A 13,153-nucleotide genomic window follows, 5' to 3' on the forward strand; every position below is an offset into this window, starting at 1 on the left:
ATTCCCTGATCTTGTGGAAGTTCATATTTTCCCCACCCTGTGCTCAAAATTCAACTTAAGCATCAATTTCACTTCCACTGGGAGAAATCCACTGTTCCACATGGCCTCTGGACTGCCTTTCCCAGCCCCTGCACACTCACCTGTTTCAGCTGGATGAAGGTATCTGCATTAGGATAAACAGCCTGCTTTTCTTCTTCCTCTTTTTTTCTTTTCTTGGACCGAGGAGCTGCCTTCTCCCCTGTCCTCTGAGCCCGCTTGTTTCTCTGCTTCTTGGTTTCAGGTCCTACATCTGCTCTCTGGAGCTGGCTGTTACTGCACCCAAATGCACCTTGCATCTGGGCTCCTGCAGTTTGCTGGTGTGAAAAAAAGAAGTGCAACAGAATTTTTGACATGTTAATACACACTTCACTCCGATTTACTGCACGACTCTGAAAGCACAGGCACAGAGTAATAAATCTCACTGATAACAAAGTGTATTTTACTGGCAGGTGGAACTGCTAATCTGTCCCTACAGACAGAATTATGACCTCCCATTAACACCACTGATATCTGAAAACATCATTAAAAACTCACAGGCCAGTAACATTCTCTTTTGAATACCCCCTAAAATAAAGTTACATGTGCATGAAACCTTGGAGATGCTCACAAGGGCCTAATGAAAGACAGACTTGGTGGCAGAAGAAAGGCATGGAAGTTAATATAATACAAAAGTATTTTGAGGTTAGCAAAAAAAAAGTGTTGTGAAACCTTTCTGGATTGTACCACTTGCTTAAATACTTCCAGTACAAATCTGCAAAGCCTTTCTTCCCATGGAAGTACAGCTGGGTAAAAAGGATCAGGATCTAATGCTACAGGAGCAAGCCAAAAGAAAGCCCATTAAAAAAAAAATTAATTAGTATTTTAAACAGCTCTACATGACCCCTACCACCAGTATTCTAATATTCCTATCACATGTCTGAACTGTGGATCTTTGACAGCTCACAATTACCTTTATGAGTATTTTTTTCCTTTAAAATACATTAAATTTTTGTTTTAAGAATGAATTTGGACTTTAGGCAGTCAAAACCCTAAAGTAGAGATTAAGATTACAATAAAATGACCAACAAGTCTAAGTGTAAAGGGTATCCTACCTCCACAGAAAGCACTTTTCTTTAGGTCTGTTTATAAAGACTTTATAAATTAATAAAGCATACAAACGACTCAGGTGGAGTCACAGGAGAAAGGAGCACACAGACACCATGTTCTGTACAGACACATATCAGCAAGTAGTTAGGAATCATACTGTAAAATCCTGCCTTAATATTACGAAGTGGTATTTTCTGAAGACAATTTTCTGTAGAAAAATACTTTTTTTTACATTTTAGTGACTTCTGAATATGCTAACCTATGAAGCCATATTAAAATTTATTCTTTGCTCAACACAGGTGATTTACTTGTGGAGAAAAGGCAGGAAAGAGGCTGAAGCTTAAAGCTCTTTCCTCCACCCCTGTACAGGTAGGTTATGTCCCCACACATGCCCACAGTAAGGCACAGACTAGGCTGGACTGCTGCTGACCAGAGTGTAACAAAAGCAGTACCAGGCTCACCATTCCTTCAGCTGGACTCTGCTTCTCTGCTAACTTTTTATCCCCAGAAGCCTCTTCTTCTGCTCGGCCACTGTTCTCCGGTTTCTGATTTAGAAGAGATGAGGACTTCTTGTTTTTCAGCAGGTGTTTCAGCAGTTCATTCCCTGACTCCCCTTTGGCTGCCAGAGCACCGGGTGGCTGTGCTGGACTCGGAGCTGAAGAGCTTGGCTGTGAGGTGACCTTATCCTCCTCCACCTTAATACTGCTTGGATTTTCTGGTTTAGGCTCAGCTTGACCTGAGCACTGATCAGTTTCTGCCTTTTCCAGTTTAACTTCTTGGAGGCTGGTGGCTGTGTCCATTTTAGCCTTTTCAGCCTCTGCATTCCCCCCGGGCTGTTTCTGGGACGCGCTGCTGCTGCTGGGGAGCTTCCCCTCCAGCTCTGGGGAGCTCTCTCCTGGGTTGGATGTTGAGGGGCCCGTTAGCTCCACAGACTCCTGTTCATCCTGGTGCCGTGGCTCGTTGGGGGTGTTCACTGTGGGGGTGGAGGTAGCATCAGAAATGGTTGGGGTTGATGGTGCAGTGATATCTGAGTGTGGAGTTGACGGGGCTTTTATGGACTCGGCATCGTCATCCTTTTTCTTTTTCCGTGTCCTTTTCTTTTTGCCTTTCTCTTCTGGGATTATGTCAGAATACAGCTGGATGAGAGACTGGCCTGATACAGGGATGTTTGCAGCCTGGGGCACACCAGTGTCCGACCCACATGGGGCACTGCCCCCCAACACTGGAGATGAAGGGACAGCAGAAGGGAACGGAGGCCTGACCTGGTTCTGCGTAAAGGCAGCCCCAGGGAGATTCCCAGGAGTTTGTTTTACGTTATGGAAACTGGGGGCTCCACCTGGACCAGCAGATGCATCAGGTCCAAAAGCTGCAGGTCCCACTGGCCTTCGCTCTGTGCTTTGCATAAAGTTGGTGGTGGGAGGGGAGGTCACAGCACCCTGCTGCAGGATCTGCCCCAGCTGCTGCTGCTGCTGTGGGGACGGCTGCAGGGGCCGAGGGGTTTGCATGAAATCACAAGGCAGCTCAGAATTGAAGAAAGGTATCTGAGATAAGGATGTTTTGTTGCTCAGTTCAGGCCCCATCATACTGTGCTGCTCCAGCTCCATCCTCTGCTGCAGAGCTCTCTGTCGATCCACCTCCTGCATCAGCTGGATGCGCTGCCGCTCCTGCTGCTCCCGTAAGCGCTCCTTCCGCTCCCGCTCCTGGAAACTTTCACTGAAAGGGTTGTTGTCCTCAAACTCCACCCTTGGGGGTGGCCCTGACTGTGCAGCTGCATTTGGGCCAGGCACAGGAGCCGGTGCACCAGGAGTAATTGGCAGTGGTGTCATTGGAGGCTGCATCCTTGCTGGATTCATGGAAATGTGACTTGCAGGGTTTGCAGGTTGCCATCCGGATAAATTTGGCATCCTGGTGGGGTTGGATTGCCCAGGGATCACCACTGCGTGCTGCTGATGCTGGAGCTGCTGTGCCACCATGGGGAAGCTCTGCTGATTCATTGCTGGAGCTGCTCCCCCTGGAACCATGGGAGGCTGGGCCTGGACCCCTGGCATGATGGAATGTGGGGCCATCCCACACTGCTGCTGCTGCTGCTTGATCCGGTACTCCTCAATCAGCTCCGCGTGCTCCTTCTGCTGCTTCCGGATCTAAACATTGAAACACCCATTATTCACCTCTGCCACAAACTGGCTGTGTAAGCAGCATAAACCATGTAACTCACCACTGTAATTCCAGAAGACAACGAACCTCAGGCCAAACCAGAATTTCTGCAGTTTTTAATGCTGAACAGCCATTATTTTGTTAGAAATACTCCCCAGCCCAAGACCTCAGACAAAACAGCAGCATCTGGAAGTTCTAAATACACACCAAGACTGCACTGTGCTAGAGAATATATAAACCTAAACCAGCAGTGATCCTCGTCCTACAGATCTTGTCATCCATGCACTGAATACAAACAGTTTGGAACAGACAGGAAAAGGGCAACAGTGAGAATAGATGATGTTCACACATCAGCAACATTTTGAAAAGATACAATTGGAAAGGAAAAGTTTGCAGGAAAACAGTGATGGATATTCCCATTTGTTCACAGGCAGATCCTCAGACATCTCATGTCAGATGAAAACTGCGAATGCTGCTTGAAAATTTAATATTTTAAAACCAAAATAAACTCAACATGGACACTACAAATTACGCCTTGTAGCTTACACAAACAGGAGAAGTTGAGGGAAGAACACAACATTGGCAACTGGACAAGCAAGAGCCTTTCAGAAACACTGCAGACACACAACTAAACTAAAAATAGAAGGATTTGCAATCCACTGGTTGATGGTACATACATTATGGAAAATCTCCCTCTCACTTCTGTTCATTTGACTTCCACAGCTTATGTAGGGATAGAAAAAAACTCTGTAATGTATTTCTAATTGTGTGATAGCCCTCTCCTTTTATGTGAAGCAAGGACTAAGACAGAAAGCTCAGGGTAACAGTGATGCCACAGGACACACTTAGGGTTGAAGGACAGATGTACCCAAAAGGTTATTTACACAATAATCCCAGGTCCAAGCTGATTTATGAGCTCCTACTTGACAATGACACTGCTGGATAAACAGTGCTACTGCACAGAGGCACTGACTGGATCCATCTGCACTGCACAGACCCAGTGCTCCAGGGCTTCTCCTGGTCCTACAGCACTAAACCTGGACTGGCTCTGTGGGGCTGTATCATGAGGCACCCAAAGCACCACATCCTCCAGGGCCTGCAGGGGTGGATCAGCCATGACTGTCCCTGGAATGAGCTGCGGTGTCCCAGGCCCAGGGCCGAGCACACCCAGAGGCCCTGAGCTGAGCTGGAGATTTCAGCAGTGCAGGGAGGGCAGGGCAGAGCCTGTGAGCACAGGCACGGTGCCACAGGGGCCATCTGGCAGTGTCTGTGTGGCTCCATGCCTGGCCAATAACTCTGACTCACATCAGCTCCTGGGGCACAGTGAGCTCCGCCTGCTCCGTGCCTGCGTCCAGGACCAGCCACTCACAGGGATCCAGGAGCTCTTTTCTCTCTCCATATATACAGAGACTTTTCAAAAACTACCAGGAGCTTAATTGCAGAAAAATGACTTGATCTGAGTTGAAAGAGTGGCAATTTGCTTCCAATAGAAGGTGGTTAAAACTATACTTTAAACCTCATTTAAGCTCCTAAGAGGTACAGAACAAAATGCTGCTTATGATGTGGATGAATCAACCACTGGTCTGAATCAGTGGCTAAAGCGCAGTGGATGGCTTCTGCCAGCAGTGGATTAAACTTAAATTTAAAAATTACAAATAGGACAACTGTAATTATGGGGCAGTAAATGGATCTGCCAGCAATGTCATGGTTAGCAGCTGTTACTTCAGTCTAACTTCACCATAAGATTAGGCTGTTGTATGTATAATGAAGATTGGTTAAAGGGATTTTTTTTTGCATTTGTTCTACTTGTGATTCATTATTGACACAGAGTAAAAACTTAACAAGGCAGAGATCCATTTGGATTTAGGTGAAATGTGCTGCTTTGAGCTTGCTAACATAAGTAAAATATGCTGTTTAGTCTGGTAACATCAGCACTAGCAAAACTGCCCCAGCTAAGGAGAAAGAATGCAAATTTCCAAGCTAAAGAGGTAAGAGATAAGAAAGTCTCTTCAGACCTTGAAACAGACAGCGCAGAGTGACCCAGAAGTTCTCTCTGTACTTTCTGACAAAAACTGAGTACAAGTGTAACTAGCTGTAAGTGTAACAGGAAATCAGAAGAATGAATATGCATGAACCTATTGTGAAATTCTTGGAATATGTAAATTAGCTAGAGTAATAAAAAAGGATCGGGAGTTTTCAGGGACACGCATGTCCTTTGAAAGGGAAAAATCCCTTACATGCGTCCAGTGCTGAAATAAACATGTTGTCCCTACAAATCTTTATAGGAATTGTGGGGTCTTGATTTTTCACCACAATTCATTACAGAAAGGGAAAAAATCATGTAGAAATAATTTACCCATTCCATCCCCCTTCCACACAGTGTAAAGATGAGCCAACTAATATTCCGTCCAGTACATACTTTGTCTTGAAGCAACACAGGAGAACTCGAGGGTCAGATACTGCTCAGGACTTCATTCCAAGCTGTCTGCTGCCAAGTTTTTTCCTTCATACTAGTAAAGGATAATTCTAAAGCATTTTCTTTTTCAGCAGGACTAGTTGATCCTGACAATCATGCCAGGTAATTTATAATAAAAGTCTTGAGGAACACAGCACTAAGTACAGGTGGGCAAAGCATATTAACAAAACTATCAGAGGTTTCACCTCACTATTATCACAGTTACAATATGTGAAATTCCAACTGTATCTAAGGAAAGGAAAACAAAGCCTGGTGAAAGTGGTTACATGTATAAACAGAGGCCCAGAAAGGCTGGGAAATCTCTTCCCCTGGAGACTTCCAGAACTTGACTGACAAAGTGCTGAGTAACCTGATTTAATCATGAAGCTACTTCTGCTTTGATCATGACTAAAAGATCTCCAGACATCCCTTTGACCTGTGTCATTCAATGACACAATACTGATAATCAGCATCTAGGAATGAGACAGACCATAAAACTAGTCTAATACTAAAGATATAATAAAAATAGATTTTCAAACTGTAAAAAAAGAAGATTGGGTTAAGACATTCATTCAAGCCTGAAACAAAGCCCTGCATGCTGAAACTTTTCTCAGAATGTTTCATTTTTGCTTTGCATGGTGCCAGTAACTCTGCTGCAAGACATTTTGCCATGGAATTCCCCTCTTCCCAAAGTACTAACCCAGCTTTTTGTCATAATGTTTGCCACAGAATATTCCTTTGCAGCTCCAGTGTTACCTACACTCCAGAGCAATGCTGTTACACATGCAAAACAAAACAGGGAGTGGCTCCTTCAGGTAGAGCTCCACTGTGTCTTTCAGAAGATTTAAAGGAAAGACTTACTACAGTGACAGCTCAGTGCCAAGGTGAACAGTCTGGATTCCAGATGATTACCTGATCTAGCTGTTTTTGGACCATACTTTGCTGCTCAGTAACGTGTTTCAGCTGCTCTGCATCCTCCTCTGGGAACTCCCGGCCAGCTTTCTTGGCTGTGCGCTGTTTGGCTGAGAGGGCCTTCTTGGATTTTCTGTGGGCTCCAATCTGCTCCTCCAGGTACTTCTGCTGCATTTGAAGAAGTTGTTGTGTATCCTGCAGCCATTCCTCGTATTGCTTTCTTTGTGAATCGTCTAGAGAGAAGGGAAATGAAGTGTGATATGATCTCATCCCGGAGATGACAACTCATCCTACTCTTTAAAGCTCAAGTTTAACCATCAGGTTCCCCCCTTATTTTAAGAAACTAGTGGTCAAATTCAGCCAGATTTGACAGAGAACTTGAAAGAAGTAGTATGTTCTTGGAGTGACTTGAGTAAATGACACAAATATCCAAATTACTGCATTTGTGAGGGAAACCAGTTTTAACACAGTCCATTTCAGGAGGTATCAGTCAGCTGTTGAGGCAGCAAACATGCTCTTGCCAGTGAGCAAATGTGGCTTTGAGAACTGCTAGAGAACCCAGTGATTCCCTGTCCTGCCACAGAAGAGGGGACATGGAAGGTCTCTGGAAGTACTCAATTACAGAGATTAGGGAACAAGGACATAAACTTACAGGAAACATGGCATTTGCAGAAAACTGTTGTACATGCAAAAATTATTTTTATTACAACTTCTAAGAAAAATATTATAATTATGAACACCATCAAATATTCATGAAGTGAAAGAAATATACTGTCTTTGTAAAAATCACTTTGTCAGTGTCAGCCCTCAGCATGGGGCCTTCAGCACCAGTGCCATTTCATGGCCTCAAAGTAAATGTGTCTCATTTAGGCTGTAACTGAGGCATTGCTCTTCTCTGAAATGAGAAATGCTTGTCTGCCACAGGCAGTCCATTGCTCTTGATGTTTTTCTGGAGGCAAAACAACCATGTCTGGTAACACTTGACCTGCACTAAGCACAGAAAGCAAGAGAGAACACTGATGATGTCATTTGTCTCCTGATCACATTTTCAGTGAGCTGGGACACCATGAATAAGCACAGATCTTCCTTGTGAAGATCTTTGTTTAACAGAGATACCACACAGCTCCACGATTTCAATATAACCATGTCCTCCTTGTGCTCCAGACCCTGCCACCGTCTACTCCTCGAGTCACTGTGTCAGTGACAGCTTTGACTGAACAGCTCAACTAAACCTACTCAGGGTGAGCTACAGCCTCAAGGTGCTTTCAGGGAAAAATTCTGCAGAACTGATCCCAAAAACTGAGGGGACAATTGAGTGTAAAAACTGACAGTATGGTGAGAAACATGAAAGTACTGAAATTTTAACGAGTTCCAGGTAAGAGTAGCTACTACTGAACTGAAAACCAGATTTATTCAAGTGCTCAGAACCCACCACCACCCAACCAGAGTAGGGCCATGCTGAGTGCCATGTGGAATCCCACCACAAATAATTAATACAGATAATATTGCCAAAGCTCCTTACTGCATACTCAGTACTGCTACTCCAGCTTCTGGAAAATGTGAAGGAGTTTACTTCTGTTTCTTATTCACAAAGATCAAGTGAAGTATTTGTAGTGATGGAAACACTTTCTTTTACACATGGTCTTCCTCTCCCAGCATATGCTCAGTTTTAATTTCTGCTAATAAACCTTTCTCATCAGAGACTAGGATTCACAATTGATCTAGGGCAGGCAGAAATATGGAATGCAAAAAGCTAGTGCAGTATACTTCTGCTTTCAACAACTGTGTTTCACCAGCCAGGCTTGTCTAACCAATGCCTGGAAAGCTTTTTCTGGTATTTGTTCAAATGACAATGATGCTGCACAAAACTTTCTGCTTCTGAAATGAAAAAGTCCATCAACAGACACACTTGTTCTGAGCTCAGAATACTGCAACACAACCCAAGACCAGGTTTCTGATACAGCAGTCTGACAGTTAATAAGATTACTGCTCTCATACAAATCCAAATAATGTTAATTTTCTGTTTCCCTCTTTCCTTATGGTGTTTTGTTGATAATAGCTTCTAGAAAAAAATGTTAACAGCATTTAATATACATCCCTTCACTACCTGGCACTGTAATGATGAAATGACTCAATTTTAAAAGGATGATCTTTTTGAGAGACAGTATCCATTTATGGATAGTTCACTTTAAAGAAAACAGAACTGTAAAATGAAAAAAAAAAAAAAAACAAACCAAAAACAACCCATACAATAAATTACTAAATCTTTACTTACTGACAAAACCAGGACCAAAATTGGGAGGATTAGGTCTAGAAATCTGAGGTGTCAAACTTCCATCCTAGAAATTTCAGTAAAACAGACAGACAAGGATATTAAATTATGATTCAATTAAAATACCCCAAACTTAGTCATCATTATTGAACACTTTTGTTTCAAGTTGTCTTACCTGTGTAATTGCCTGTTGCATATGATTTTGGCCTTCACTGGTCTGAGCCCCTGGCACTGGCTGACCCATAAAGGGAAACCTGTTGAGAAACAGAAATTGTAACCTTGCAAACCAGCACTTTAGGAGAGAGAGAGAACTTTATTACATTCAACTTAAACGAAGCACCCAAATATTATACAAACATGCACTTGAACTTCTGTACAAAACCTTTTCAACATCTGGAGAATACAAACAGCATTTTGCCCTTGGTTAAAACCATTGCATATTACATTTTTCAGAGAGATGATGTAAATATGACCTACTGTGCTACAACAGTGAAAGCACACACACAAATCTGTATTTGTATTTTATAATTTAATGAAAAACAGTTGAATGTATTTAGGTTTCATGGCCACCATCACAGTCAACTGGAATTCTGTAAATTTATATCTTGGGTAAGCCATTTATTATCATGGGGCACTGGACAGAGAAAACCCAGTTTGAAGGGCCACACCGGAAGAACAGGCACAGATCCTCCCTGGCCCATGGACTCCCCACCTACCCTAAGGACAGTCATGGTGCAGCCTGCACAGCTCATGGCTCCTTTTGTCCTCAGAAGGGATTTAAGGAGAGGATGGAACTTCCACTACTTGGGCTAAAATCTTACTTATACCCAGCATTAAATGATTTGCTGCAACATGAAGTTCCACTGTTACATGGCCACCCCCAGTTTCTGGCACAACCCGTGGGAGATGTGTCATTACCTAATTAGCAAGTGAGAAAACAAGAAGAGCATCAACAGTGAAGCCATGCTGGCCATGTTGACCCATGACATGACAACTGGAACACAAATCTGATGCATTTGAATACCTTTTATAGCTCCTACTACCACACTGGCCTTATTCCTAGAAGATAATCCTGTGTTAGCATCAAATGCAAACTACAGGACAGAAAGAATTTTTTTTCATTTCCTGCACACAGTTTCCCTGAGCTCTGTCATTTCCTTTCACATTCTGTACTCCTAAAGAATGGCATCAAGAGTTGCCTACCTGTTCATGACCATTGGTGGCATCCCCATGTTACTCTGTGCCATGACTTTGTTGATCCCCTTAAGAGCCACCATTTTTGCTTTCATTATGGGATCCGTAATCGCATCAAAATCTGTAAGACAAAAACAGCAGCAGTGAATCACACAGCTGAACATTGAAGTTGTTAAATGGAAATTACTTGTTTACATTTAGTTCATGCCTAAATATTCAATAAAACATTAACTGCATTCCTATTTCACATTAATTGTCCTCCCCACTTTGATATTCAAGGTTAATAAGCCGTTTCACATATCCTGTAGGAGAAGTTATTCCAGCAACAGCTGTCCTTGTTTTCAGCCACAACATACAAACAAAAGCAGGTCAGTCTGAGAGTCTGAGAAGGGCTCTAGTCCAAATCTGGCCTATGACCCAACAGATTAATAAATTCTATTTATAGGTTTAAGACTCAGGAAAAGGAGTTGCTTCTGTGATCTCAAATGGCAACTGGCACACCATCAATAATGTGCACTACGAGAGTGGCCTTGATGGTCACTGTAGTTACAACTTAAACAATTCTCAAAATTTAGTGTTTCATTATCAGTTAAATGGATGGTCTTGATTTGAATGCTCAAACTGCTAGGTTATATTAAACAAGCAACCACAGTTTTTCTTGATTTTTTAGTACAAGCAGAATTATATGTGATATTTCTGGGCCTTGCCTAGACTGTGGGTTAGTAATAGCTTTTGATAATCCCTTTCCTAGTGACACAAAAAATACTCCAAAAAAAGTCATAAAACAACCATAAACATAAAATTGATATATCAAACATCAAGAAGGTCAGCTACTGCACTTGACCACTTAATTTTGTTTACAAAGGATGCATTTACTCCTTATCTCATGAGAAACTAAAGAATAAAGAGAGTATGTGACACAGCTGATGTCACAAATGTTATCAGTAAAGCAAAGTTACCCTGATCCTGGTAATGACAACAGGAGCCTTGCCAGAGTTCAGAATTCCACCTACATGCTCAATTTCCATACTCCCTTTGTACCTAGTAGGCAGGCTGATTTTTATTATGCCACCTTCAACCTTTACATACTTACCTGCTTCTCGCAGTCCTGTGGATTATTTAACTATTTGTTGCCGCATTTTTAGAACACCAACCAGAACATGGACAAACAGGACACCCACATACCAATATTGGGGAAAAACGGCTCCGAACGCTGGCGAATCATGGCTTGCATCTGTCTCTGCTGCTGCTGCTCCTGCCTCTCCTGATCCAAGAGGTCCTGCAGAAGAAGTGGCTGCTCCTCTAGCAGAAGTGGCCTCTCTCGGTTTTGCTGCTGAGCTAATGGCTGAGGGAGCATCATCTGCTGAGGACCAGAGATCCCGCTGGGACCAGGACGGTTTGGTACAGCCACAGTCTGATTAGATGTCTGTGCTGTCCCAAAGTTATGATTAGATGACTGACCCTGAATAAATCCTGGATTTGGTGACCCTTGAGAAAAATTATGGTTCATTCGTGGAACCATGGGCAGATTGGAATTTAAAGTGTTTTCCAAGATCTGTCCAGCAGGTGTCATGAGTGTTTGTGGAATACCTGATCCATGGTTCATTTGTGTGGGTGGCAGAGATTGAGATGGAGATCCCAGAGTTCTTGCTTCAGCATTGTCTGAGCTTTCACTAGAGAGCAAACTTGAGAGGACTGGGGTGGACCCAGAAATACTGCAGGAACTTACTGCTCCTTGAACAGGCACTGGAGCAGATCCCTGAGCATCTGGACTAGGCACAGCTGTATCTTGACTAGGAACAGGAGTTTTGTCAGGGAATTCTGGATTAGCAGGTTGTGCAGGAGCCTTTTCTCCATCCTTTAACTCCACTTCAGCAGCCTGTTGAGTACTTGTGGACTCAGTATTTCCATCACCTTTTTCATTTTCATTCTTCTTTTCCTCTTGAGTGTTTGGGGAAAGCACTTTTGTTTTAGTTTCATTTTCTGTAGCTGATTTCTTTGGTGGAGACTGGGTCTCAGCAGGAGCAACAGCTGTATCACCTTGTTCTTTCTGTTTGGGGTCTTCTGCCTTGCCCTGGATATCTAGTTTGTCATCAATGGGGACACTCAGGTCTAGTTCTTCATTAAACATTCCTTTCTTATCCCCCACATCAAGGTCTGGGTCTGTATATGCAATTAAATCAAATTCCCCAGATCTCAGAAGATCATCAAGGTGAGGATCATTGGTTTCCAAATTATCTAGAGTGTCCAGTTCATCTCCTTTCCCATCCTCTGTGTCCAGGTTCAGATTTTCCAAATCCTCATCATCTAAGTCCTTGACTTCAACCCCATCAAGGTCTTTCACATCCAAATCTTTTACAGCAGGATCATCAGGATCAAGCTTTTCTTCTAGACCATCACTTGGCTGGCTGGCAATCTGCAAGTTTGCAGATTCATCACTAGGTGCAGATGTAGACAAAGATGGTCCTGGGAATGCATCAGCAACTGGCTGACCCAGAGAACGCATTACAAGTGCAGGTGGGTTCTCAGGATTGATTTGATCCTGCTGGGACTGGGACATGTGCTCCAAACTCGCAGACATCTGCAACTGGTTTGGTATTCCTTGAGAATTGTGTCTCAGCGGCTCTGCCTGTCTCGGGCCTGGGAAGTCCTGCCTGGGCAGGAAGCCGGGGTGCCGCTGGTGCTGAGCTGCTGCATCCAGCACCGTGGCAGCAGCAGGGTTGAAGGGCAGCCTTGGCCTGCCATCAGGAGCTCTGTGACGCAGCTCGATGAACGCCTGGCCCAGGATGTTGTGCTGCTGGACCGGAATTCCCTGCGGGGGAAAATGCTGCGAGATCCCGGATGTGTTATTGATCTGTGGGGTGTTCACTGGCCGGGGCATGTCAATAGACAGGGATCTCCTCAGCTGTGGGGGAACTCCAGGGCGCTGCATGGGCTGCTGAGGACCGAGGAAACGTTCCTGGCCCGAGGGCGGACCATGGCCACCTCCTGGAAACCCATATCTAAAACAAAGCATGAAAGGCAAATCATCTTTTTTCTCA

The 13,153-nt window shown here is 43.7% G+C and overlaps 1 protein-coding gene across 8 annotated transcripts in view; it reads right to left on the reverse strand.

The window, feature by feature from the left end:
* Window positions 1-13,153, reverse strand: part of KMT2C (lysine methyltransferase 2C) — a 190,868-nt gene that overhangs the window by 15,793 nt on the left and 161,922 nt on the right. For all 8 annotated transcript variants that reach the window (XM_053942468.1, XM_053942498.1, XM_053942526.1 and 5 more), the window contains 7 exons: window positions 11,298-13,114; window positions 10,122-10,233; window positions 9,094-9,172; window positions 8,922-8,985; window positions 6,647-6,879; window positions 1,587-3,266; window positions 141-353 (listed from right to left, as the gene is read on the reverse strand). In XM_053942468.1, the coding sequence (XP_053798443.1) occupies window positions 141-353; window positions 1,587-3,266; window positions 6,647-6,879; window positions 8,922-8,985; window positions 9,094-9,172; window positions 10,122-10,233; window positions 11,298-13,114 (4,198 nt within the window). The remainder of the gene's footprint in view (window positions 1-140; window positions 354-1,586; window positions 3,267-6,646; window positions 6,880-8,921; window positions 8,986-9,093; window positions 9,173-10,121; window positions 10,234-11,297; window positions 13,115-13,153) is intronic.

Source organism: Vidua chalybeata, chromosome 1, assembly GCF_026979565.1.
Source record: "Vidua chalybeata isolate OUT-0048 chromosome 1, bVidCha1 merged haplotype, whole genome shotgun sequence".
In the NCBI taxonomy this organism is placed as follows: domain Eukaryota; kingdom Metazoa; phylum Chordata; class Aves; order Passeriformes; family Viduidae; genus Vidua; species Vidua chalybeata.